The 22423-nt window shown below is 43.6% G+C and overlaps 1 protein-coding gene across 6 annotated transcripts; it reads left to right on the plus strand.

Annotated features, from left to right (window-relative positions):
* Positions 1–336: 336 nt before the first annotated feature.
* Positions 337–21694, plus strand: LOC122682536 (zinc finger protein 621-like). 6 transcript variants are annotated; one of them, XM_043885351.1, is made up of 6 exons: positions 432–583; positions 1280–1363; positions 16359–16585; positions 18479–18605; positions 19151–19258; positions 20619–21694. In XM_043885351.1, the coding sequence occupies exons 3-6, from the start codon at positions 16421–16423 to the stop codon at positions 21581–21583; spliced, it is 1365 nt and encodes a 454-aa protein (XP_043741286.1). In that variant the 5' UTR covers positions 432–583; positions 1280–1363; positions 16359–16420; the 3' UTR covers positions 21584–21694. The 6 variants fall into 6 exon arrangements, with proteins under 6 accessions (XP_043741292.1, XP_043741286.1, XP_043741291.1 ...); XM_043885356.1 differs by lacking the exon at positions 16359–16585 and adding an exon at positions 1833–1905 and having other exon boundaries at positions 435–583; XM_043885352.1 differs by having other exon boundaries at positions 437–583; positions 19154–19258.
* The last annotated feature ends 729 nt before the right edge of the window (positions 21695–22423 follow it).

The following is a 22423-nucleotide window of genomic DNA, read 5'->3' on the forward strand; positions in this document are numbered from 1 at the left end:
GCCTGGTGGACTGGTACACCGTTGTCCAAATATGAGGGGGTCTAGTTCTATCCTAAAACGTCCCACACACGTCTAGGTTCTAGGAAGGGAGAGGGCTTTAAAAAGGTGGAAACCATGGTTTTCCTAAGGGCTGCCCAGCCTAGGACACAAACAGCCTCCCTGGCGTGGGCTTCCGAGAGATGACACAGCAGGAGTCACTCTCCCCAAACTGCACAGCCCAAGCTCCAGATGACCCACAAAGAAAATGAGGCAAACAGCTGATGAAGCTGTCCGTTAACTGCGGCCCCACCTAAGCCCAGAGGTGGAGATCTAAGTAGATTAAGGGGTCAACAGTGCGCGACAGGCCGCCCCTAATCGGCTCAGCCTTTGGAGCACAAGGGTGGGTGGACCAGCCCCTAGCGCTGCATTACGGCGCCCACTAGTGACGTCAAGGCCAAGTGACGGCCAGAAACCCGCCCCTTCGGGTCACGTCAGGTCGCGCCGCCTGGACCACCGAAATGCGCTGCCTAGAAGTGCGGTGGGCGCCAGCGCTCGCTTCTGTGTGGGCTGTGAGAGTGCTTCTTGGGGTTCGGAGGGGAAGAGGGTAGGTTCTGGCGAGTTTTTCGTGCCAGTCTTGTCCGGCGCCGGCTTCCTCGTTTTCCTTAGCGCCTCGTCAGCACGCTGCCCCTGAACTCGCTTCTCTCTGACCGGATGCCCCCGCGTCTCGGCCTCACAGAAGCCGCAGAGGTGGCTGCGGGGCCTCCTAGAGCCCCGGTCCAGTCCCTTGCCACCGAGGCGTGATCCTCTTTGTTTAAAAGAAGTTGGCCCAACAGCCCCCCGTCGCCGGTACTGAAGTTTCTGATGTTTGGGGTCTCCTGCTTGCTTGGGTGGAGAGCCTCTTGGGGTCTCCCGTGCCCTGATAGCTCTTGTGACCCTGAATATTTTACTCAGTCCAAATCCAGCCACCCTTGTCTCCTCTCTGTGGGCACTTTTGGGAGTCATTGACGTGGTCCCCATAAGCACTTTTTTAGGTTTTTAAGTTTGTTCAGACCCAGCACTGTAGGGCCCGGATTCGTCATGCGTGTCTCGGTCCACTCGGTGTGAATGGGCCCAGTAGCGCTCTTGGGCAGAGGATTGTCCCTAAGACCAGCCAGAGCAATTCGTGAAGAGGTGGGGGCAGTCAGCCAGTGGAGGGCTGGTAGAGACTCCTGCCAATGCTGGCAATGAGATGGAAGACTGGGCGTTTGTGGGTGATGATGTAGAAAAGGGACCATTGCGCTCATGGCTGTTCTTCTCTTAGCTTTTAAGGTTCTTGCTTTTCCAAACCGGGAAGAGTGCACAGAGCCAGGGGACATCAGCCATGCTCCAAATCACTTGGCCTCAGGTGAGCCTCCCTTCATTTCAGTCTTAAGAGTCACAGTAGCTATCAGGTCATTAGGAAGGGACCAAAAAGGCCTCACTTGTCCAGGCTGTGGTTTCCGTCTTGAGTCCATCCCCCGGGCTAAGGTTGTAAATACGTGGTGGAGGAGTTTAGAGTCTTGTGTGTAACCTGAAGAGTTTGGATATATAGATTTAAGTAGAAAAGGGGGGACCCATGTCAAGAAATTCCCCAGAACATGAAAATCGAGATCATTTGAGATATTCTACAAATAAAAGTTGTGTGCACAGATATAGAAAACAACTTTGCCTAAAGGGAAGCATGTTGGGGATGGAGGATAAATTAGGAATATGGGGTTAGCAAAAAAATAAATAAGGTTGCTAGGTGAGAAAAATTGTTAATTGAAGAGATTGCTCCACAAATACTAGGTGTATCCCAGAGAGACCTGCATTGTTCCTTCCATATATGCTTTCAGATGCTAGGCACATAGTGCTGAATAATGCAGACAAGTTCTCCTTTCTCATGGAGGGTACTTTTACCAAAAACAAGTAAGTTGATATCATAAGTACCTGTTGCTCAAGTACAGTGCTTCCTAAAAGTGAGGTCCACAGCTGGGCAGCATCAGGATCACCTGGGTGTTTATTAAAATTGCAAATTGCTAGGTGCCACCCTAGATCAGTAATCATACTGGGGAGGAGGGTAGGTCGGGTTAGGAATCTGTTGTAGCAAATTCTGTGGGTGATTCTTATGCATCCTCTCAAATTTGAGAAGCCTCAAAGAAGCTCCCTTTGAAGGTGGTTGTCAGGGAAGCCCTTGTGGAGGTGGTCACATGAGCTTGAGACATCATGAAAGGGGTAAAAATAGGATGGAGAACTACTGGAGAGAGCCAAAGCCAAACTTTCCAGAGAGTGTAGCAAATGTGTCAGCCTTGAGGTAGGAGAGAAAGCTGGGTGTATTCTAGAGATAGAGAGAGGTTAGAGGAAGTAGTTCACTGTGAGGTGGGACAATTAGGCACGTGTTTTGGAGGTCACTATGAAGATTTTGGTTTCACTTCTGAGTTCAGTAGGAAGACCCTAAAGGATTTTAAGCAGGGCATGTGAAAGGGATGGATTTACATATTAAAAATATTTTTGGCCTATAGTGGTGAGTTGGTTGCGAGAGTGTGAGTCAATTAGGAGGATGTTGCAGTCCAGGTAAGAGATAAAGTACTGCTCTCCCTGCACCCTCATCTTTCTTTTTTTAGTAGACTCTTTTTTTTTTTTCCAGAGAGAAATTTTAGGTTCATTGCATAATTGCGTAAAAAGAACAGAGTCCCCAAATGCTTTCTGGCCCCATACATGGATAGCCCATTATCAGAGTGGTACATTAATTCAACTGATGAACCTACATTGACATACTGTAGTCACCTAGAGTCCATAACTTGCACTAGGGTTCATTCTCGGTGTTGTACGTTCTGTGGGTTACACATGTATAAATGATGTGTATTTACTATTATCGTATCATACACTGTCTTTTCACAGGCTCTAAAAATCCTTTGTCCTGCCCTCCCTTCCTGGCAACTGTTGATCTTTTTGCTTTTTCCAGAATACCAAAAAAGGTAGTTGGTATCCTACCTTTTCATGTTGGTTTCATTCACTTAGTAGTATTCTTTTCAGGTTCCTGTGTGACTTTTCATGGCTTGATAGCTTATTTTCTTTTTAGTGCTCTATAATACTCCATTGATTATACCACAATTTATTCACCTACTGAAGGACCATTTGTTTGCTTCCAAGTTTTGGCAGTTGTGAATAAAGCTACTATAAACATCGTTGTGCTTGTTTTTGTGTGGCCGTAAGTTTTTAGCTCATTGGGAAGATACCAAGGAGTATGATTGCTGGATCATATGGTTAGAATGTGTTTAGTTTTGTAAGGAGCTGTTAAACTGTCTTCCAAAGTGACTGCACCAGTTTGTATTTTCACCAGCAGTGACTGAGAGTTCATGTTGCTCCACATCCTCACCAGTATTTGGTGATGTCAGTGTTTCGGACTTTGGTCATTCTGCTAGGTATGTTGTGGTATCTCATTGGTTTAATTTGCATTTCCCTGAACACATAAGTTGTAGAGTATCTTTTTATATACCTGTTTGCCATCTGTATAACTTCTTTGGTGAGATTTCTGTTTGGGTCTTTTGCCTATTTTTTGATCAGGTTCTTCATTTTTCTGTTGAGTTTTTAGAGTTTTTTGTGTACTTGGGATGATAGTCCTTTATTATGTGTGTCTCTTTAAATGTTTTCTCACTATCTGTGACTTGTATTCTCATTTCCTTGAAGTATTGTCCTTTTAAGGTAGTGTTTAATTTCCCCTCGTCTTTTTGTTCAAAAATGTATTTCCTTCAAAACTTTCTCAGCTCTAAGATGACTTACTTTTTTCAAATGACTTTAAATGAACCTCAACTGCTGCATAAATCTCATTGATTTTTTTTTTTTTTGATGGAGAAGTTGATTTTATTGGACTCATTGGCAAAATTGGGGATTGACTTCTTTACAAGTTTGATTTTTCCCATTTAGAAGCACTGTATATTCTAATTTATTCAGTTCCTCTTTTATTTATTTTAATAGACATTTAGTTTTCTTCATCTTGGTTTTATAGGTTTTTGTTGTGTCTGTTCTTAGCTCTTTTCATATGAATGGCATCTTATTTTCTCCCATTTTGTCTTTTAACTGTTTATGGTGATATTTAGGAAAACTAATCATTTTGGTTCATTTATCCTATATCTAGGTAACTTAATGAATTATTCTGCCAGTTTTAAATGTTTCTCATTGTCTTAGGTCTTGGATATTTTTTAAAAAGATAGCTATTTCATCTGCAAGCAAAGATACTTATGTTGCTTTTCTATATTTATGTGCCTTCTCCAGTCTTTTTAAAAAAATTTATTTATTTTTAATTGAAGGATAATTGCTTTACAATATTGCATTGGTTTCTGCCAAACATCAACATGAGTCAGCCATAGGTTTACCCGTGTTCCCTCCTACTTGACCATCCCTCCCACCTCCCTCCTCATCCCGCATCTCTAGGTTGTCACAGTTTGAGTTCTCTAGTCATGCAGCAGATTCCCGTTGGCTCTATGTTTTACATATGGTAGTGTATGTTTCCATATGGCTCCCTCCATACCTCCCAGCCTCTCCTCCTCCCCTACCCCCAGCCATGTCCATAAGTCTGTTCTCAATGTCTGTGTCTCCATTGCTTCTCTGCAAATAGTTTCATCAGTACCATCTTTCTAGATTCCGTATTTGAGCATTAGTATATGGTAATTGTTTTTCTCTTTCTGCCTTACTTTGTATAATAGGCTCTAGGTTTATCCACCTCATTAGGACTGACTCAAATGTGTTCCTATTTATCACTGAGTAATAAACCACTGTGTATATGTAGCACAGCTTCTTTACCCATTCACCTGTTGATGGACATCTAGATTGCTTCCATGTCCTAGCTCTTGTAAACAGAACTGCAGTGAACATTGGGTTACATATGTCTTTTTCAGTTTTGGTTTCCTCAGGATATATGCCTAGTATTGGGATTGCTGGGTCACATGATAATTTTATTTCTAGTTTTGTAAGGAGTCTTCATACTGTTCTCCATATTGATTGTATCAGTTTGCATTCCCACCAACAGTGCAAGAGGGTTCCCTTTTCTCCACACCTTTCCAGCATTTACTGTTTGTTGATTTTTTGATGATAACTATTCTGACCCATGTGAAATGATGACTCATTGTAGTTTTGATTTGTATTTCTCTAATAATGAGCCATGTTGAGCACCTTTTTGTGTGTTTATTAGCCATCTGTATATCTTCTTTGGAGAAATGTCTGTTTAGGTCTTTTGCTCATGTTTTCATTGGGTTGTTTGTTTTTCTAGTATTGAGTGGTATAAGCTGCTTGTATATTTTGGAAATTAATCTTTTGACAGTTGTTGCATTTGCTATTTTTTTTCTCCCATTTTGAGGGTTGTCTTTTCACCATGTTTATTGCTTCCTTTGCTGTGCAAAAGCTTTTAAGTTTAATTAGGTCTCACTTGTTTATTTTTGTTTTAATTTCCATTACTCTAGGGGATGGGTCATAGAGGATTTTGCTGTGATTTATGTCATAGAGTGTCCTGCCTGTGTTTTCCTCCAGGAATTTTATAGTTTCTAGTCTTACATTTAGGTCTTTAATCCATTTTGAGTTTATCTTTGTGTATGGTGTTAGGAAGTGTTCTAGTTTCATTCTTTTACACATAGCTGTCCAATTTTCCCAGCAGCACTTATTGAAGAGACTGTCCTTGCCCCATTGTATATTCTTGCCTCCTTTGTCAAAAATAAGGTATCCATAGGTGCATAGGTTTATCTCTGGGCTTTTTTTTTTTTTTCTTTTTCTTTTTTTTTTTTTTTTTGGGCTTTCTATCTTGTTCCATTGGTCTCTATTTCTGTTTTTGTGCCAGTACCATACTGTCCTGATGACTATAGCTTTATAGTATAGTCTGAAGTCAGGAAGGTTGATTCCTCCAGCTCCATTCTTCTTTCTCCAGATTGCTTTGGCTATTTAGAATCATTTGTGTTTCTGTGTGAATTGTGAGATTTTTTGTTCTAGTGGGAAAAATGCCATTGATAATTTGAGAGGGATGGCTTTGCATCTGTAGGTTACATCTGGAAGTATAATCATTTTCACAATATTGATTCTTCTGACCCAGGAACATGGACTTTCTCTCCATCTGTTTATGTCATCTTTGATTTCTTTCCTTAGTGTCTTATGGTTTTCTTTATACAGCTCTTTTGTCTCCTTAGGTAGGTTTGTCCCTACGTATTTTATTCTTCTTGTTGCAATGATAACTGGGATTGATTCCTTAATTTCTTTGTCTGATATTTCTTTGTTAGTATGTATAAATACAAGTGATTTCTGTGTATTGATTTTCTATCCTGCCACTTTATTAAGTTCACTGATAGTATCTTTAGGGTTTTCTATGTAGAGGATCATGTCATCTGCAAACAGTGAGAGTTCTACTTCTTCTTTTCCAATCTGGATTCTTTTTATTTCTTTTTCTTCTCTGATTGCCTTAGCTAGCACTTCCAAAACAATGTTGAGTAATAGTGGTAAGAGTGGGCACTGTTGTTTTGTTCCTGATCTTAGAGGGAATGCTTTCATTTTTCACCATTGAGAATAATGTTTGCTGTGGGTTTATCATACATGGCCTTTATGTTCAGATAGGTTCCTTCCATGCCCATTTTTTAAAGAGTTTTTTTTTTTGTGTGTGAAGTAATTAGCCTCCAACTAATTTAAAAAAAAAAAAAAAAAGAGTTTTTTTTTTTTTTTATCATAAATGGGTGTTGAATTTTGTCAAGAGCTTTTCCTGCATCTATGGAGATTATCTTAAGGTTTTTATCTTTCAATTTGTTAATATGGTGTATCGCATTGATTACTTTGCATATATTAAAGAACCCTTGCATCCCTGGGATAAACCTGACTTATCATGGTGTATGATCTTTTTAATGTGGTGTTGAATTCTCTTTGTTAGAATTTTGCATCTATGTTCATCAGTGATATTGGCCTGTAATTTTCCTTTTTTGGGTTTTCTTTGTCTTGTTTTTGGTATCGGGGTGAGGGTGAACTCGTAGGATGAGTTTGGAAGTGTTCCTTCCTCTGCAATTTTTGGAAGCGTTTTAGAAGGATAGGGATTAGTTCTTCTTTAAATGTTTGGTAGGATTCACCTGTGAAGCCATCTGGCCCTGGGCTTTTGTTTTGGGGGAGATTTTTTATTACAGTTTCTATTTTAGTGCTTGTAATAGGCTTGTTCATAATTTCTACTTCTTCCTGGTTCAGTCTTCAAAGATTGAACTTTTCTAAGAATCTATCCATTTCTTCCAGGTTGTCCATTTTATTGGTATATGAAGTGAAGCTAAGTGAGAGTCTTTCAGTTATGTCCGAATATTTGCAACCTCATGGACTATACAGTCCATGGAACTCTCCAAGCCAGAAAACTGGAGTGGGTAGCCTTTCCCTTCTCCAGGGGATCTTCCCAACCCAGGGATCAAACCCAGGTCTCCCACATTGCAGGTGGATTCTTTACCAGCTGAGTCACAAGGGAAGCCCTCATTGGCATATAGTTGCTCATAATAGTCTCTTATGATCCTTTGTGTGTCTGTGTTTGTTGTAACCTCTACTTTTTTCATTTCTAATTTTGTTGATTCTTCTCCCTTTTTTTCTTGGTGAGTCTGGCCAATGGTTTGTTAATTTTGCTTATTTTCTCAAAGAACCAGCTTTTAGTTTTATTAATCTTTACTATTATTTCCTTCATTTCTTTTTCATTTATTTCTGCTCCAATCATAAAGATCATAAAATCATAAAAATTTCTTTCCTTCTACTAACTTTGGGGTTTTTTTTTTTGTTGTTCTTTTTCCAGTTGTTTTAGGTGTAAAGTTAGATTGTCTATTTAATGTTTTACTGTTTCTTGAGGTAGGATTGTATTGCTATAAAAGTCCCTTTTAGAACTGCTTTTGCTGTATTCCGTAGGTTTTGAGTTGTTGTGTTTTCATTGTCATTTGTTTCTAGGAATTTTTTTATTTCTTCAGTAACCTGTTTGTTATATAGAAACTGATTGTTTAATCTCCATGTGTTTGTGTTTTTTTTAACAGGTTTTTTTCCCCTGTAATTAATATCTAGTCTCCTAGAGTTTGGTCAGAAAAGATGCTTGATATGATTTCAATTTTTTGGAATTTACTGAGGTTTGATCTGGAACCCAAGATGTTTCCTGTCTTGGGGAATGTTCCAAGTGCACTTGAGAAGAAAGTGTATTCTTTGCATTTGGGTGGAAAGTTCTGAAGATATCAGTTAGGTTCATTTAGTCTAATATTTCATGTAAGGTTTGTGTTTCCTTATTTTCTGTTTTGATGATCTGTCCATTGGTGTAAGAGGGTGTTAAAAGTGCCCTACTATTATTGTGTTGCTATCAATTTCCCTTTTATGTCTGTTAGTATTTGCCTTATGTATTGAGGTGCTCCTATATTGGGTTCAGTTCAGTTCAGTTGCTAGTTGTGTCCAACATTTGCCACCCCATGGACTGCAGCTCGCCAGGCTTTCCTGTCAATCACCAACTCCTGGAGTTTACTTGAACTCATGTCTATTCAGTCAGTGATGCCATCCAACCATCTCATCCTCTGTCGTCCCCTTCTTCTCCCCCCTTCAATCTTTCCCAGCATCAGGGTCTTTTCCAGTGAGTCAGTTCTTTGCATCAGGTGGCCAAAGTATTGGAGTTTCAGCTTCAGCATCAGTCTGTCCAATGAATATTCAGGACTAATTTCCGTTAGGATAGACTGGTTGGATCTCCTTGCTGCCCAAGGAACTCTCAAAAGTCTTCTGCAACTCCACAGTTCAAAAGCATCAATTCTTCGGCGCTCAGCTTTATTTATAGTCCAACTCTCACATCCATACATGATTACTGGAAAAACCACAGCTTTGACTAGATGGAACTTTGTCAGCAAAGTAATGTCTCTGCTTTTTAATATGCTGTTTAGGTTGGTCATAACTTTTCTTCCAAGGAGAAAGTATCTTTTAATTTCATGGCTGCAGTCATCATCTGCAGTGATTTTGGAGCCCCCCAAAATAAAGTCTGTCACTGTTTCCATTGTTTCCCCATCTGTTTGCCATGAAGTGATTAGACCGGATGCCATGATCTTAGTTTTCTGAATGTTGAGTTTTAAGGCAACTTTTTTACACTCCTCTTTCACTTTCATCAGGAGGTTCTTTAGTTCTTCTTCGCTTTCTGCCATAAGGGTGGTGTCATCTTCGTATCTGAGGTTATTGATATTTCTCCTGGCAATCTTGATTCCAGCTTGTGCTTCATCCAACCCAGCATTTCGCATGATGTTCTCCACATATAAGCTAAATAAGCAGGGTGACAGTATACAGCTTTGATGTAATCCTTTCCCGATTTGGAACCAGTCTGTTGTTCATTGTCCAGTTTTAACCATTGCTTCTTGACTTATATACAGGTTTTTCAGGAGGCAGGTAAGCTAGTATGGTATTCCCATCTCTTTAAGAATTTTCCAGTTTGTTGTGATCCACACAGTCAAAAACTTGGCTTAGTCAATAACACAGAAGTAGGTATTTTTCTGGATGATCCAGCGGATGTTGGCAATTTGATCTCTGGTTCCTCTGCCTTTTGTAAATCCAGCTTGAATATCTGGAAATTCACAGTTCATGTACTGTTGAAGCCTAGCTTGGAGAATTTTGAGCATTACTTTGCTAACGTGTGAGATGAATACACTTGTGTAGTAGTTTGAACATTCTTTGGCATTGCCTTTCTTTGGGATTGGGATGAAAACTGACCTTTTCCAGTCCTGTGGCCACTGCTGAGTTTTCCAAATTTACTGGCGTATTGAGTGCAGCACTTTCACAGCATCATCTTTTAGGATTTGAAATAGCTCACCTGGAACTCCTTCACCTCCACTAGCTTTGTTTGTAGTGATGCTTCCTAAGGCCCTCTTGACTTCGTGTTCCAGGATGTCTGGCTCTAGGTGAGTGATCACACCATCGTGATTGTCTCGGTCGTGAAGATCTTTTTTGTATAGTTCTTCTGTGTATTCTTGCCACCTCTTCTTAATATCTTCTGCTTCTGAGAGGTCCATACCATTTCTGTCCTTTATTGTGCCCATCTTTGCATGAAATGTTCCCTTGGTATCTCTAATTTTCTTGGAGAGATCGCTAGTCTTTCCCATTCTTTTGTTTTCCTCTGTTTCTTTGCACTGATCACTGAGGAGGGCTTTCTTATCTCTCCTTGCTATTCTTCGGAATTCTGCATTTAAATGGGTATATCTTTCCTTTTCTCCTTTGCCTTTAGGTTCTCTCCTTTTCTCGGCTATTTGTAAGACCTCCTCAGACAACCATTTTGCTTTTTTGCATTTCTTTTTCTTGGGTACCTACAGTCTTGATTACTGCCTCCTGTACAATGTCACGAACCTCCTTCCATAGTTTTTCAGGCACTCTGTCAGATCTAATCCTTTGAATCTGTCAGTTTCACTGTATAATCATAAGGGATTTGATTTAGGTTATACGTGAATGGCCTAGTGGTTAACTCTACTTTCTTCAATTTAAGTCTGAATTTTGCAACAAGGAGTTCATGATCTGAGCCATAGTCAGCTCCTGGTCTTGTTTTTGCTGACTGTATACAGCTTCTCCATCTTTGCTGCAACGAATATAATCAATCTGATTTCAGTACTGACCATCTGGTGATGTCCATGTACAGAGTCATTTCTTGTGTTATTGGAAGAGGGTGTTTTCTATGACCAGTGTGTTCTCTTGGCAAAACTGTTAGCCTTTGCCTTGCTTCATTTTCTATCCCGAAGTCAAAGTTGCCTGTTACACCTGGTATCTCTTGACTTCCTACTTTTGCATTCTAGTCCCCTGTGATGAAAAGGACAACTTTTTTTGGTGTTACTTCTAGAAGGTCTTGTAGGTCTTCCTGGAACCATTCAACTTCAGCTTCTTTGGCATTACTGGTTGGGGCACAGACTTGGATTACTGTGACATTGAATGGTTTGCCTTGGAAACAAACAGAGATCATTCTGTCATTTTTGAGACTGCATCCAAGTACTGCATTTTGGACTCTTTTGTTGACTATGAGGGCTACTCCATTTCTTCTAAGGGATTCTTACCCACAGTAGTAGATATAATGGTCATCTGAGTTAAACTCACCCATTCCAGTCCATTTTGGTTCACTGATTCCTAAAATTTTGATGTTCACTCTTGCCGTCTCCTGTTTGACCACTTCCAGTTGACCTTGATTCTTGGACTTAACATTCCAGGTTCCTATACCATATTGCTCTTTACAGCATCAGACTTTGCTTCTATCACCAGTCCTATCCACAACTGGCTGTTGTTTTTGCTTTGGCTCAAACTCTTCATTCTTTCTGGAGTTGTTTCTCTACTGTTCTCCAGTAGCATATTGGGCACCTGCCCAGCTAGGGAGTTCATCTTTCAGTTTCCTATCTTTTTGCTTTTTCATACTGTTCATGGGGTTCTCAAGGCAAGAATATGAAGTGGTTTGCCATTCCCTTCTCCAGTGGACCACGTTTTGTCAGAACTCTCCACCATGACCCGTCCGTCTTGGGTGACCCTACACAGCATGGCTCATAGTTTTGTTGAATTAGACAAGGCTGTGATCCGTGTGATCAGTTTGATGAGTTTTCCATGACTGTGGTTTTCATTCTGTGTGCCCTCTGATGTGGCATCCTGTCCCATAACTTCATGGCAGGTAGATGGGGAAACAATGGAAACAGTGAGAGATTTTATTTTTGTGCACTCTAGAATCACTGCAGATGGTGACTACAGCCATGCAATTAAAAGATGCTCGCTCCTTGGAAGAAAAGCTATGACCAACCTAGACAGCATATTAAAAAGCAGAGACATTACTTTGCCAACAAAGGTCTGCCTAGTCAAAGCTATGGTTTTCCTGGTAGTCATGTATGGTTGTGAGAGTTGGACCATGAAGAAAACTGAGCACTGAAGAATTGATGCTTTTGAACTGTGGTGGTGGTGGTTTAGTCGCTAAGCTGTGTCCAACTCTTGCGATCCATGGACTGTAGCCTGTCAGGGTCCCCTGTCCATGGGATTCTCCAGGCAAGAATACTGGAGTAGGTTGCCATTTCCTTCTCCAGGGCATCTTCCAGACCCAGGAACGGTGGTGTTGGAGAAGACTCTTGAGAGTTCCTTGGACTGCAAGATCAAACCAGTCAATCCTAAAGGAAATCATTCCTGATTATTCATTGGAAGGACTGATGTTGAAGCTGAAGGTCCAATACTTTGGTTACCTGATGCAAAGAGCTGACTCATTGGAAAAGACCCTGATGCTGGGAAAGATTGAAGGCAGGAGGATAAGGGGAAGAGAGGACGAGATGGTTGGATGGCATCACCAACTTGATGGACATAAGTTTGAGTAAGCTCCAGGAGCTGGTGATGAACAGGGAAGCCTGGTGTGCTGCAGTCCATGGATTTGCAAAGAGTCAGACAGGATTGAGACTGAACTGAACTGCCCTCTGAAGGATAAGTATAAGAGGCTTATGAATATTCATGGGAGAAACTGACTGAGCGGGAAACTGGGTCTTACCCTGATGGCTGGGGCCCTGCTCAGCAAATTTAGTCCAGTTTTTGTCCCTAGGCGGGGCTGTGTTCCCTCCCTGTTGTTTCACCTGAGGCCAAACTATGATGGAGGTAATGGAGATGATGGGGACCTCCTTCAGAAGGTCTTGTGCAGGCACACTCAGTGCCCCCAACCATGCAGTGGGCCACTACTGACCCATGCCTCCACTGGAGACACCTGCACACGCATGGGCAAGACACTCTTGTTGGGTATATACAGTCTTTATGTCTTCTTGGATTTCTTGGATTGATCCCTTGGTCATTATGTAGTGTTCTTCTTTACCTCTTGTAATATTCTTTATTTTAATGTCTGTTTTGCCTGACATCGAGCATTGCTACTCCAGCTTTCTTTTGATTTCCATTTGCATGGAGTATCTTTTTTCATTTTTTTAAATTTTTTATTCCCCCTTACGCTTCGCTTCGCGAGAGAGCGCACGCACACACCGCCCTGTCTGACATCATGTGACCCCCTGGACTAGTTCTGAAGGCCAGATGGTAGCTTTCTCCCTTCTGCAGCGGATCTTCCCAACACAGGGATCGAATCGGGGTCTCCTGCATTGCAGGCGGATCCTTTACCAACTGAGCTATCAGGGAAGCCCTTCTATTGTTTTACTTTCAGTCTATATGTATCTCTAGGTCTGAAGTGGGTCTATTGTAGACAGCATATATATGGATCTTGTTTTTGTATCCATTCAACCAGTTTGTGTCTTTTGGTTGGAGTGTTTAATCCATTTACATTTAAAGTAATTATTGATATATATGTTCCTATTGACATTTTTTTAGTGTCAATTAAAACATTTGTTTGTTTTTGGTTTGTTTTCATAGGTCTTTCCTTTCTCTTGTGTTTATTGCCTATATATGTCCCTGTTTGGTGAAGCTAAATTCTCTTAACTTTTCTTCTCTGTAAAGCATTTGATTTCTCCATCAATTTAGAATGAGATTCTTGCTGGTTAGAGCAATTTTGGTTGTAGACATTTTCTTTCAGTACTTCATCTAGTACTGACCTAGGAACTGAAATTCCACAGGTGGTTTGTTTTGGCATTAAAGAGTATTAAAACAAGCACACTAAAACAAGAAAAAAAAAGCAAACCCCAGACAAATGGCAAATGCAAAATCAGGCAAATGGTAACTACAATAATGGAATACATACACACACACATACACCCATAAACAAAACCAAACAGTCCAAAAAAAAAGAAAGAAAGAAGATATTCACCCTTCAAGCAAAGGAAAGCAAAAATGATATCAACTAGTTAAAAACAAAACTAACTAAAGCATAAACTGGAAAAAAAAACCAAAGCAATGTGCCAACTGGGGAATAATGCAACAAAAACAAAACAGGCTAATAAACATGGTGAGGAAAAGAGAGAAAAGGAAGAAAAGACTAGAAAAGCAAAGTTAAATAGAGGTAGCTAAAGGAGATTTATATATATTAAAAATAACAACAGGAAAAGAATAAGAAAAGCAGACAAAAATGTATGTAGAAAAATGATAATAAATTCAAAAAGTTTGTTTTAAAAGGGAAAAACCCCCTCAAAACCGCAAAAGGCCAACATAAAGTCAGATGTATTTAAAGGAAATAAAAAACTCTCAAAAGCATGAATAGATTTAATAGTACTAACAAGGAGAGGGGTGGCGGCGGGGTTAAAAAAAAATAGTACTAATAAAATCAACAACTATAGCAACAGAGGAAAAGAAAAAAAAAATCCAAAGGCAACTACCATATAAATTAAAATATAAAAATAATAAGTTTTTTCTTGGATCTCAACTGTCAGTGTCTTTTCCCTTCCTGTGAGTCACAGTCCATCTCGTTTTCCTAGGATGCCCTCCAATACTGGGCTGGCCTCTGGATCTGTTTGGGGGCAGCTCAGACTCTAATCTGGTCCTCCAATGGCGTGTTCTTGCCTCCATTGTCTGTAACTGCCAGTGCTAGTGTGTTTTCTTTTGCGGGTTTCATTGACCTTTTCCATATTCCAGACACAAAATCTGCCTAGTTGATTGTGTGGATTTAATCTGCAGCTTGTACCACTGGTGGGAAGGTTTTGGCTAAGAGCCACACTGCCCCTGGGTTTCAGTTGTGGTTTTATCTCCCCCTCTGCATGAGTCATCCCCAGGGGTTTGCTCCCAAGGCTGCCCTGGAGGAACTGGATCTTCCCCAGGGGGGACTCTGTGTGGAGGTGGTGTAGCTGCTTGGATCGCAGGAGCCCTGGCAGTCTCGGGTACTCAGGGGAGCCACTGTCTAGGGCAGCAGGAAATATGGTGCTCTTAGCGTTTTTCTGGGCTTTCCTGGTGGCTCAGAGGTTAAAGCGTCTGCCTGCAATGCGGGAGACCTGCGTTCGGTCCCTGGGTCAGGAAGAGCCCCTGGAGAAGGAAATGGCAACCCACTCCAGTATTCTTGCCTGGAGAATCCCATGGACGGAGGAGCCTGGTGGGCTACAGTCCACGGGGTCACAAAGAGTCAGACACAACTGAGCAACTTCACTTACTCAGGGTTTCTCTAGCCTCTGGCTGCTCTGTCCCAGTGGGGATCGCATGAGGAGGTGGCAGGAAAGCTTGCATCACAGGGACCCTGGCAATGCCAGATACGCAGGGCTGCCGGCGGCAGTTGTCCCAGGAGGCATGGTGCTAGTAAAGCTTTTTCTAGCTTCTGGCAGCTCTACTCCAGTGAGGATTGAGCATGTAGGTGGCACAGCTGCTTGCTTAGATCATGGGAATTCTGGCAGCGCTGCGTATTCAGGGACACCAGCTGCCTCAGACGAAAGAGCTATGGTCCTATCAGTCTCCTAGCCTCTGGCAGCTGGTGATCAAGGGCCTCTGGCTGGTTCTTCTCTTGCTTGGCCTGTTCAGACACTTACAGGACCTTTACATTAGGGTCCTTCTCTGCTTTTGGCATGTCAGGCACTCACAGGATCCACCAGTTGGGGTTCATTTCTGTTTTTTGGCACGTCAGGCACTTAAAGGGCCACCCTCGCTGGGGTCCTTCTCTGTTGTTTGGTACATCAGGCACCAAAGGGCCACCCTGGTGGGATCCTTCTCTGTTGCTCAGAGCGTCAGGAGCTTAAAGGGCTACCCTGTCTGGGGTCTTTCATCTGTCCAGTGTTGAATGTGTGGGGAGAGAGAGTCTATAGAGATGGCTCCACCCCGTGTGTGGCTCAGCAGTATCCCCTGCCTCCATGTTTGCCTGCTTTCCTTCACATGCATTTCCCACTGCAGTCTCCTCCCTCATGTCCACTCCAGCTGTCTCCCTGCAGTCAGTAGTAGACCTTGCCTTGGGATTGCTCTGAAATCGCTAAGCTCCAACTCCCAGCTGCTATGCTTTCTAGGGGACTTCTGTCCCTGTCCAAGAAGAAACTCCAGAAAGAATGAAGAGTTTGAGCCAAAGCGAAAACAACGCTCAGTTGTGGATGTGACTGGTGGTGGAAGTAAAATCAGATGATGTAAAGAAATAGTATTCCATAGGAACCTGGAATGTTAGGTCCATGAATCAAGGTAAATTGGAAGTAGTCAGACAGGACATGGCTAGAGGAACATCGACACTTTAGGAATCAGGGAACTAAAACGGACTGCAATGGGTGAATTTAACTCAGATGACCATTATAACTACTACTGTGGGTAAGAATCCCTTAGAAGAAATGGAGTAGCCCTCACAGTCAACAAAACAGTCCGAAATGCAGTACTTGGATGCAGTCTCAAAAATGACAGAATGATCTCTGTTTGTTTCCAAGGCAAACCATTCAATATCACAGTAATCCAAGTCTGTGCCCCAACCAGTAATGCCAAAGAAGCTGAAGTTGAATGGTTCCAGGAAGACCTACAAGACCTTCTAGAAGTAACACCAAAAAAGTTGTCCTTTTTCATCACAGGAGACTAGAATGCAAAAGTAGGAAGTCAAGAGATACAGGCAACTTTGACTTTGGGATAGAAGATGAAGCAGGGACTGATGCTCAAGCTGAGGCTCCAATACTTTGGCCACCTGATGGGAAGAACTGACCCATTGGAAAAGACCCTGATGCTGGGAAGCATTAAAGGCAGGAGGAGAAGGGGACAACAGAGGACGGGATGGTTGGATGGCATCACCAACTCGATGGATGTGAGTTTGAGTAAGCTCTGGGAGTTGGTGATGGATGGGGAAGCCTGGCATGCTGTAGTCCGTGGGGTCGCAAAAATTTGTATCGACTGAGCCACTGAAGTTATACAGCATCCCTGTTCAGGGTACGTATGGCTGCAGCAAGGATTGTCTGTGTGATTCTCATTCCATTCGGACAGTCACAGATCAGTTGCCTCACTGTCCAACAGCCTCAAGTGCTTCTCCTCTGTCCCAAACGGTTGTTTCAGTGTGGGATCTCACCCCTGCTTCAGTTCACCCCCAGGTGCAGTCCTCTTCACACTCCTCTTTTCCCCCCTACTTCTTTCATCCTACAGAGTTTGCATGGTTCTGTATATTCTTTTCTGGTGATCAGGTACTGCTGCTCACTCTCAGCTGGTGTTCTGCAAGATCGTCTGTGTCTGAAGGTGTATTCCTGATGAATCCATGGAGGGAGAAGTACTGTTTGTCCACCTCTGCCTCCACCATCTTGGATATCCCGAACATGCCTATTTTTAGTTTTTTAAGGAACCTCTGTACTCTTTTCCACAGAGTCTGTATCAGTTTACTTTCCCATCAGCGGTGTAGGCAGGTTCTCTTTTCGCCACACCCTCTCCAGCATTTATATTGGTAGATTTTTGGATGATGGCTCTTCTGATCAGTGTGATACCTCACTGTAGTTTTGATTTGCATCTTTTCGTGTGCTTCTTGACCATGTGTGTGTCTTCCTTGGAGATGTCTGTTTAGATCTGCTCATTTGTGATTTGGGTTTTTTTTTTTATTGAATACATGAGCTATTTGTAAACTTGGGAGATTAATCCCTTATTGGTAATATGGCTTGCCGATATTTTTTCCCACTCTGTGGGTTTTTTCTGTGCAAAGGCTTTTGAGTGCAATTAGGTCTCATTTTCTTCTTTCCATTACTCTGGGAGATGAACTTAAAGATACTGCCGCGATTTATGTCAGAGTGTTCTGCCTATGTTTTCCTCTGTTTTATAGTATCTGGTCTTACATTTAGTTATTTAATCTATTTTGAATTTCTTTTTGTAGATGGTGTTAAAGTTCTCATTTCATTTTTTTTAATGTGTAGCTGTAGTGGGACTATTTCAAAGGAGTAGCTTCTCTGTGTGTAGTGGAAGCTGGTGGGGAAGGCTAGAGAGAAACTAGGGCGAGGAAACCATGCGGTTGTGCATGTGTATTTTCACTGAGCAGAGATGGGGAGAGTAATTGGTGTACAGAGAATAAGGTGACAGGTTATGGGTACCTCAGACTTCCCTGGTAGCTCAGCTGGTAAAGAATCTGCCTGCAACGCAGGAGACCCTGGTTCGATTCCTGGCTCAGGAAGATCTGATGAAGAAAGAATAGGCTACCCATTCCAGTTTTCTTGGGCTTCCCTGGGGGCTGAGATGGTAAACAATCCACATACAATGCAAGACACCTGGCCTTGATCTCTGGGTTGAGAAGATCCCCTGGAGAAGGGAATGGCTACGACTCCAGTATTCTGGCTTGAAGAATTCCATGGACAGAGAGCCTGGCAGGCTACAGTCCACGGGGTTGCAAAGACACAACTGAGCGACTTTTACTATGGTATGTCAGGGCAGCAGATGCTAGAGAGACAGCTCCATGGAGACAGGGACATAAGCGGTTGATACAGTCACAGCCTGGAGAGCCCCGGATGCCAGGCTGTGAGGTTGGGATGTCAGTTTGGAGCCGCAGGGCTGAGCAGGTGGGACAGCCTTGGCGTTCCACATTTGAAGGTGGGAGCCAGTGCTCTTGTCCATGGAACAGGCCTTCCATGGGGCTCAGTCACAGACCTTGGCAGGTCCACCTCTTCCCAGAAGCTCACACTGGCCCCCTCTGGCCCTCAGTCAGAGCTTGAGCAGGAACCTGTTGTTTCAGGAGCCAGTGACCTTTGAGGACGTGGCTGTGTACTTCACCCAGAACCAATGGGCCAGCCTGGACTCTGCGCAGAGGGCCCTGTACAGGGAGGTGATGCTGGAGAATTATGCAAACGTGGCTTCCCTGGGTAAGGTCTCTCAGTGGCCCTCTGATAGTTGACGTACTCCTCAATTGTCTTGGAGGTTCTAGTAGTCCTTAGGGTTCTGTGGAGATGCTGGGTGGGGAAATGCCAGGTTCCCTCTGGCTTTGAAGTTGGACTTTATTCCTTCCCAGGGAAGAGCGTGGTTTTGGACCCTGAAGGAAAGGACTCTTGGGGTGCCCCCAGGAGGCCTCAGTTCCTCCGTCCTTGCAGTGTCGTGGATGTGGGCCCTCTCCTGTGTGCAGGAGCCTCCCAGGATCTCAGTACATTCATCCTTCCTGAGGGGATGTCCTTTCTTCTGAGTCAGGGCGAGCTTGCACTTTCTCCCTAGGGAGAATCACTGTCTCCCTGATCTTTCCACAGAGTGTAGTTTGGACCCTTTCCTCAGAACCCCTGTGTGGCTCATTGGTCCCCCAGGAAGCCCCCTTCTCCCCCGCCCAGTTCAATTTGCCTGCCTTGGGGTGGGCAGAGGGATCTCAGTAACAGCTCTGGATGTCTCCCTTCAACTTGTCTGTCTCTCTTTCTTGCTGGAGTAGTATCTCCATTCCCCAGACCCGATCTGATCTCCCAGCTGGAGAGAGGGGAAGCTCCATGGGACCCCAATCCCTGGGAAGCAGAGGATTTGAGAGGCATCTGTCCAGGTAAGTAAGGGGACTTAGCACCTTCTGGTTTCGCCTTCCTGGTTTACTGGAAATGTTTCTTCTGCAGTGGAGAGCAAAGCTCCCTGTAGCTGACTCGGTCACTTGCTGACCTGTATTGAGTTCCTGTTCCTAACCTGTAAGGATGGTTTTCATGGCGGGGTGGTAGGGTTTCAGCCATACTTTAAGGAAAGTGTGATTCTGTGCATCAGACTGATTTGTACCATAGCTATGATTTTATTTGCCTTTTTAGTGTTTATATCATTTTTAGTATTTTAAAGTTCCTGATGCTAGAATGTTGTAGTTTACAATGAATTTGTTTTAAATGGGGCCATAGAGGAAAGGGCAAGAATACTGCCCCATTTCCACACTGAACACACACACACCCACTCACCCTAAAATTTCCTGGAATCTTTGCTGATGAGTTAATCCTGGGAGGTTTTAATTATTTGGGTTTTCTTTGCTCATTCCCAGGTGGCTCAGATGGTAAAGAATCTGCCTGCAATGTGGGAAACCTAGGTTTAATCCCTTGGTTGGGAAGATCCCCTGGAGAAGGAAATGGTAACCCACTCCAGTATTCTTGCCTGGAAAGTCCCATGGATGGAGGAGCCTGGCAGGCTACAGTCCATGGGGTCATAAAGAGTTGGACGCAACTGAGCGACTTCACTTTTCTTTGCTTTAGGAGGAAACTTTCCAGGCCTCACTTCTCACACATATTGTAATATTGTAAAAAGTGGTTTCTTTAGCAGTAGAACCATGGTGGCCTACAGTTCTCCAATCAACTTGTATTCCCACTGACTTTCTGAAATAAATAATGTTTTATCCCAGAATATTATATGAAATATTTAAAAGTAGAATTGTTGCGTTGTTATTTAGAATTCAAAATTGGGGGTGGTTTCCTGGCTTCCAGGTGGGGCATTGGGATCCATCATTTCTCTCTGTTTCTGGGCTTCTCAGCTGCTCCCCTTCATCTCACCGATGTCTCTTCCCTCCTTGGGGGTCTCCCTCTCTCTCTTTTGAAGCCTGTTTGCATTTCGTGCTGGTCTGTCTTACCTCGCCCACTCTTTTTTTCCCCTCTTGGTTCCTTTCCTTCCCACTCTTTCAAGTTCTCATTTGCCCACCTCACATTCCCTGGTTCATTCCACAGCCCTTCCTTATAAGAGGCACTTCCTGGACTGCAATGTCATCACTTGTCCAGTTTATGCTGTTGTTTTTCTATTTCTTTCTTATCCTCCTTTGGAAGCTCATAACCATCTCATGGTATGTTTTTGAAATACCGCATCCTAGAAGAGAAAACCAGGACTGCTGGAACCCGTTTCCCTTCCAGTTCAGTAATGAGGAAACTTGTGGTTTCTTTGGTCAGGTGGTGAGAGGGGCATCAAGACAGAAGAGCCGGCGGTCGAGCAGCAAGCCTCTGAGGGCACAGAGGCCCACGGCAGGCCCGTGGGAGGGCTTCTCACGAACGTGTCTCAGCACTTGGATTTTGAAAGCAAGGCAGTGTGGCAGACTTTCAATCTGAATCCCAATCTGATACTCCGAGGCGGCATGAAGTTCTACAAATGTAAAGAATGTGGCAAGATCTTCCGATATAATTCTCAGCTCCTTCGGCATCAGAGTAGGCACACTGGGGAAAAGCCCTTCAAGTGCAAGGAGTGTGGCAAAGCTTTCAAGTCCAGCCAGAACTGTATCATACATGAGAAAAATCACATTGGCAAAGGACCCTATGAATGTAAGGAGTGTGGCAAAGGTCTGAGTTCCAAAACTGCCTTGACCCAGCATCAGAGGATCCACACGGGGGAGAAGCGCTATAAATGTACGGAGTGTGGCAAAGGTCTGAGTTCCAGCACCGCCTTGACCCAGCACCAGAGGCTCCACACTGGGGAGAAGCTCTATAAGTGTAAGGAGTGTGGGAAGGCGTTCACCCAGAAGATCACCTCCATTCAGCATCAGAGAGTTCACACCGGAGAGAAGCCCTATGAGTGTAAGGTGTGTCGGAAAGCCTTCAAGTGGTACCCCAGCTTTCTTCAGCATCAGAAAAGGCACCGTGTGGAGAAGCCCATCAAGGCTCTCGGGCCGCCCCTGCTGCGTCCCCAGGGCCCCTCTGCACCCTCAGCTCCCGGGCGTCTCCAGGGCCCGGGCTCTGCTCCTGCTGTGGTCATGGCCTTGCCACACGCTGTCCTCATTCCTGCCTCCGGGCCCGTGTTCATGCTGCTGCCCGCCTCTGGGGTGCTTTCGTCCTCTGTCCAAGTAGTTCGTGTCTTCCAGGGTCTTCCTCCTGCTGTGAAGCCTTCCCCAGTTATTCTGACCCCTGCTCCTCACCCCCCGTGACCTCTGTCTTGGCACTTCTCTTGCGGTTGCAGCAGATCTCTAACCTACCTTCAGCTTGATTATACTGTACCTGTGTTCCAGCTATTTGAGCATAAACCCCATTGTAATCGAGATATATTTAAAGACTGTGTTATATACAATATATTCTCTTCTGGGTGGAAAATGGAAACACTTGACTTTCATATTGGTCCCTTTCAGACTTGAACAGTAATGACCGTATCTGCCTCATGGGGCTGCCCGTGGGTGAAGGGCTGGTAGGACGCTGCGGTGAATTACGGACATTTGAGAGAAGATATCCCCGTGTCAGGTCCCTGTGATGTGAGAGAAGCTGCCTGGGAGAAACAGGAGGCATGTGAGATCTGTCAGAGTTTAGAATTGGCCTGAGTTTCCAACCAGGGCCTCTAGAAATTAATGCAGGTGGTTCAGTGGTTGAAGGTTCATGGTGTTTTCATGCAGTTGAAGTTGGGTTATCTTTGACACAGATCATTGAGGATCTCGTACATCTGCAAAAAAATCATGTGAAATAACCAGTTAAAAAACATGTATTGGGCTTCCCTGGTGGCTCAGGGGTAAAGAATTCACCCCCAATGCAAGAGAAACGGGCTCAATCCCTGGTCTGGGAGATCCCACATGCTCTGGAGAAACTAGGCCCCTGTGTTGCAGCTACTGAGCCCACCTGCCTCAGCTGCTGGAGCCCGATTGCCCGAGAACCCATGCTCTGCAGCAAGAGAAGCCAGTGCCGTGAGAAGCCTATACTGCAACTAGAGAATAGCCTCTAATTGCTGCAGGCAGAGATCAGCCTGTGCAGTAAAGAAGACCCAGCACATCCAAAAAAAGGAA

This window comes from Cervus elaphus, chromosome 24, assembly GCF_910594005.1.
Source record: "Cervus elaphus chromosome 24, mCerEla1.1, whole genome shotgun sequence".
Lineage (NCBI taxonomy): Eukaryota > Metazoa > Chordata > Mammalia > Artiodactyla > Cervidae > Cervus > Cervus elaphus.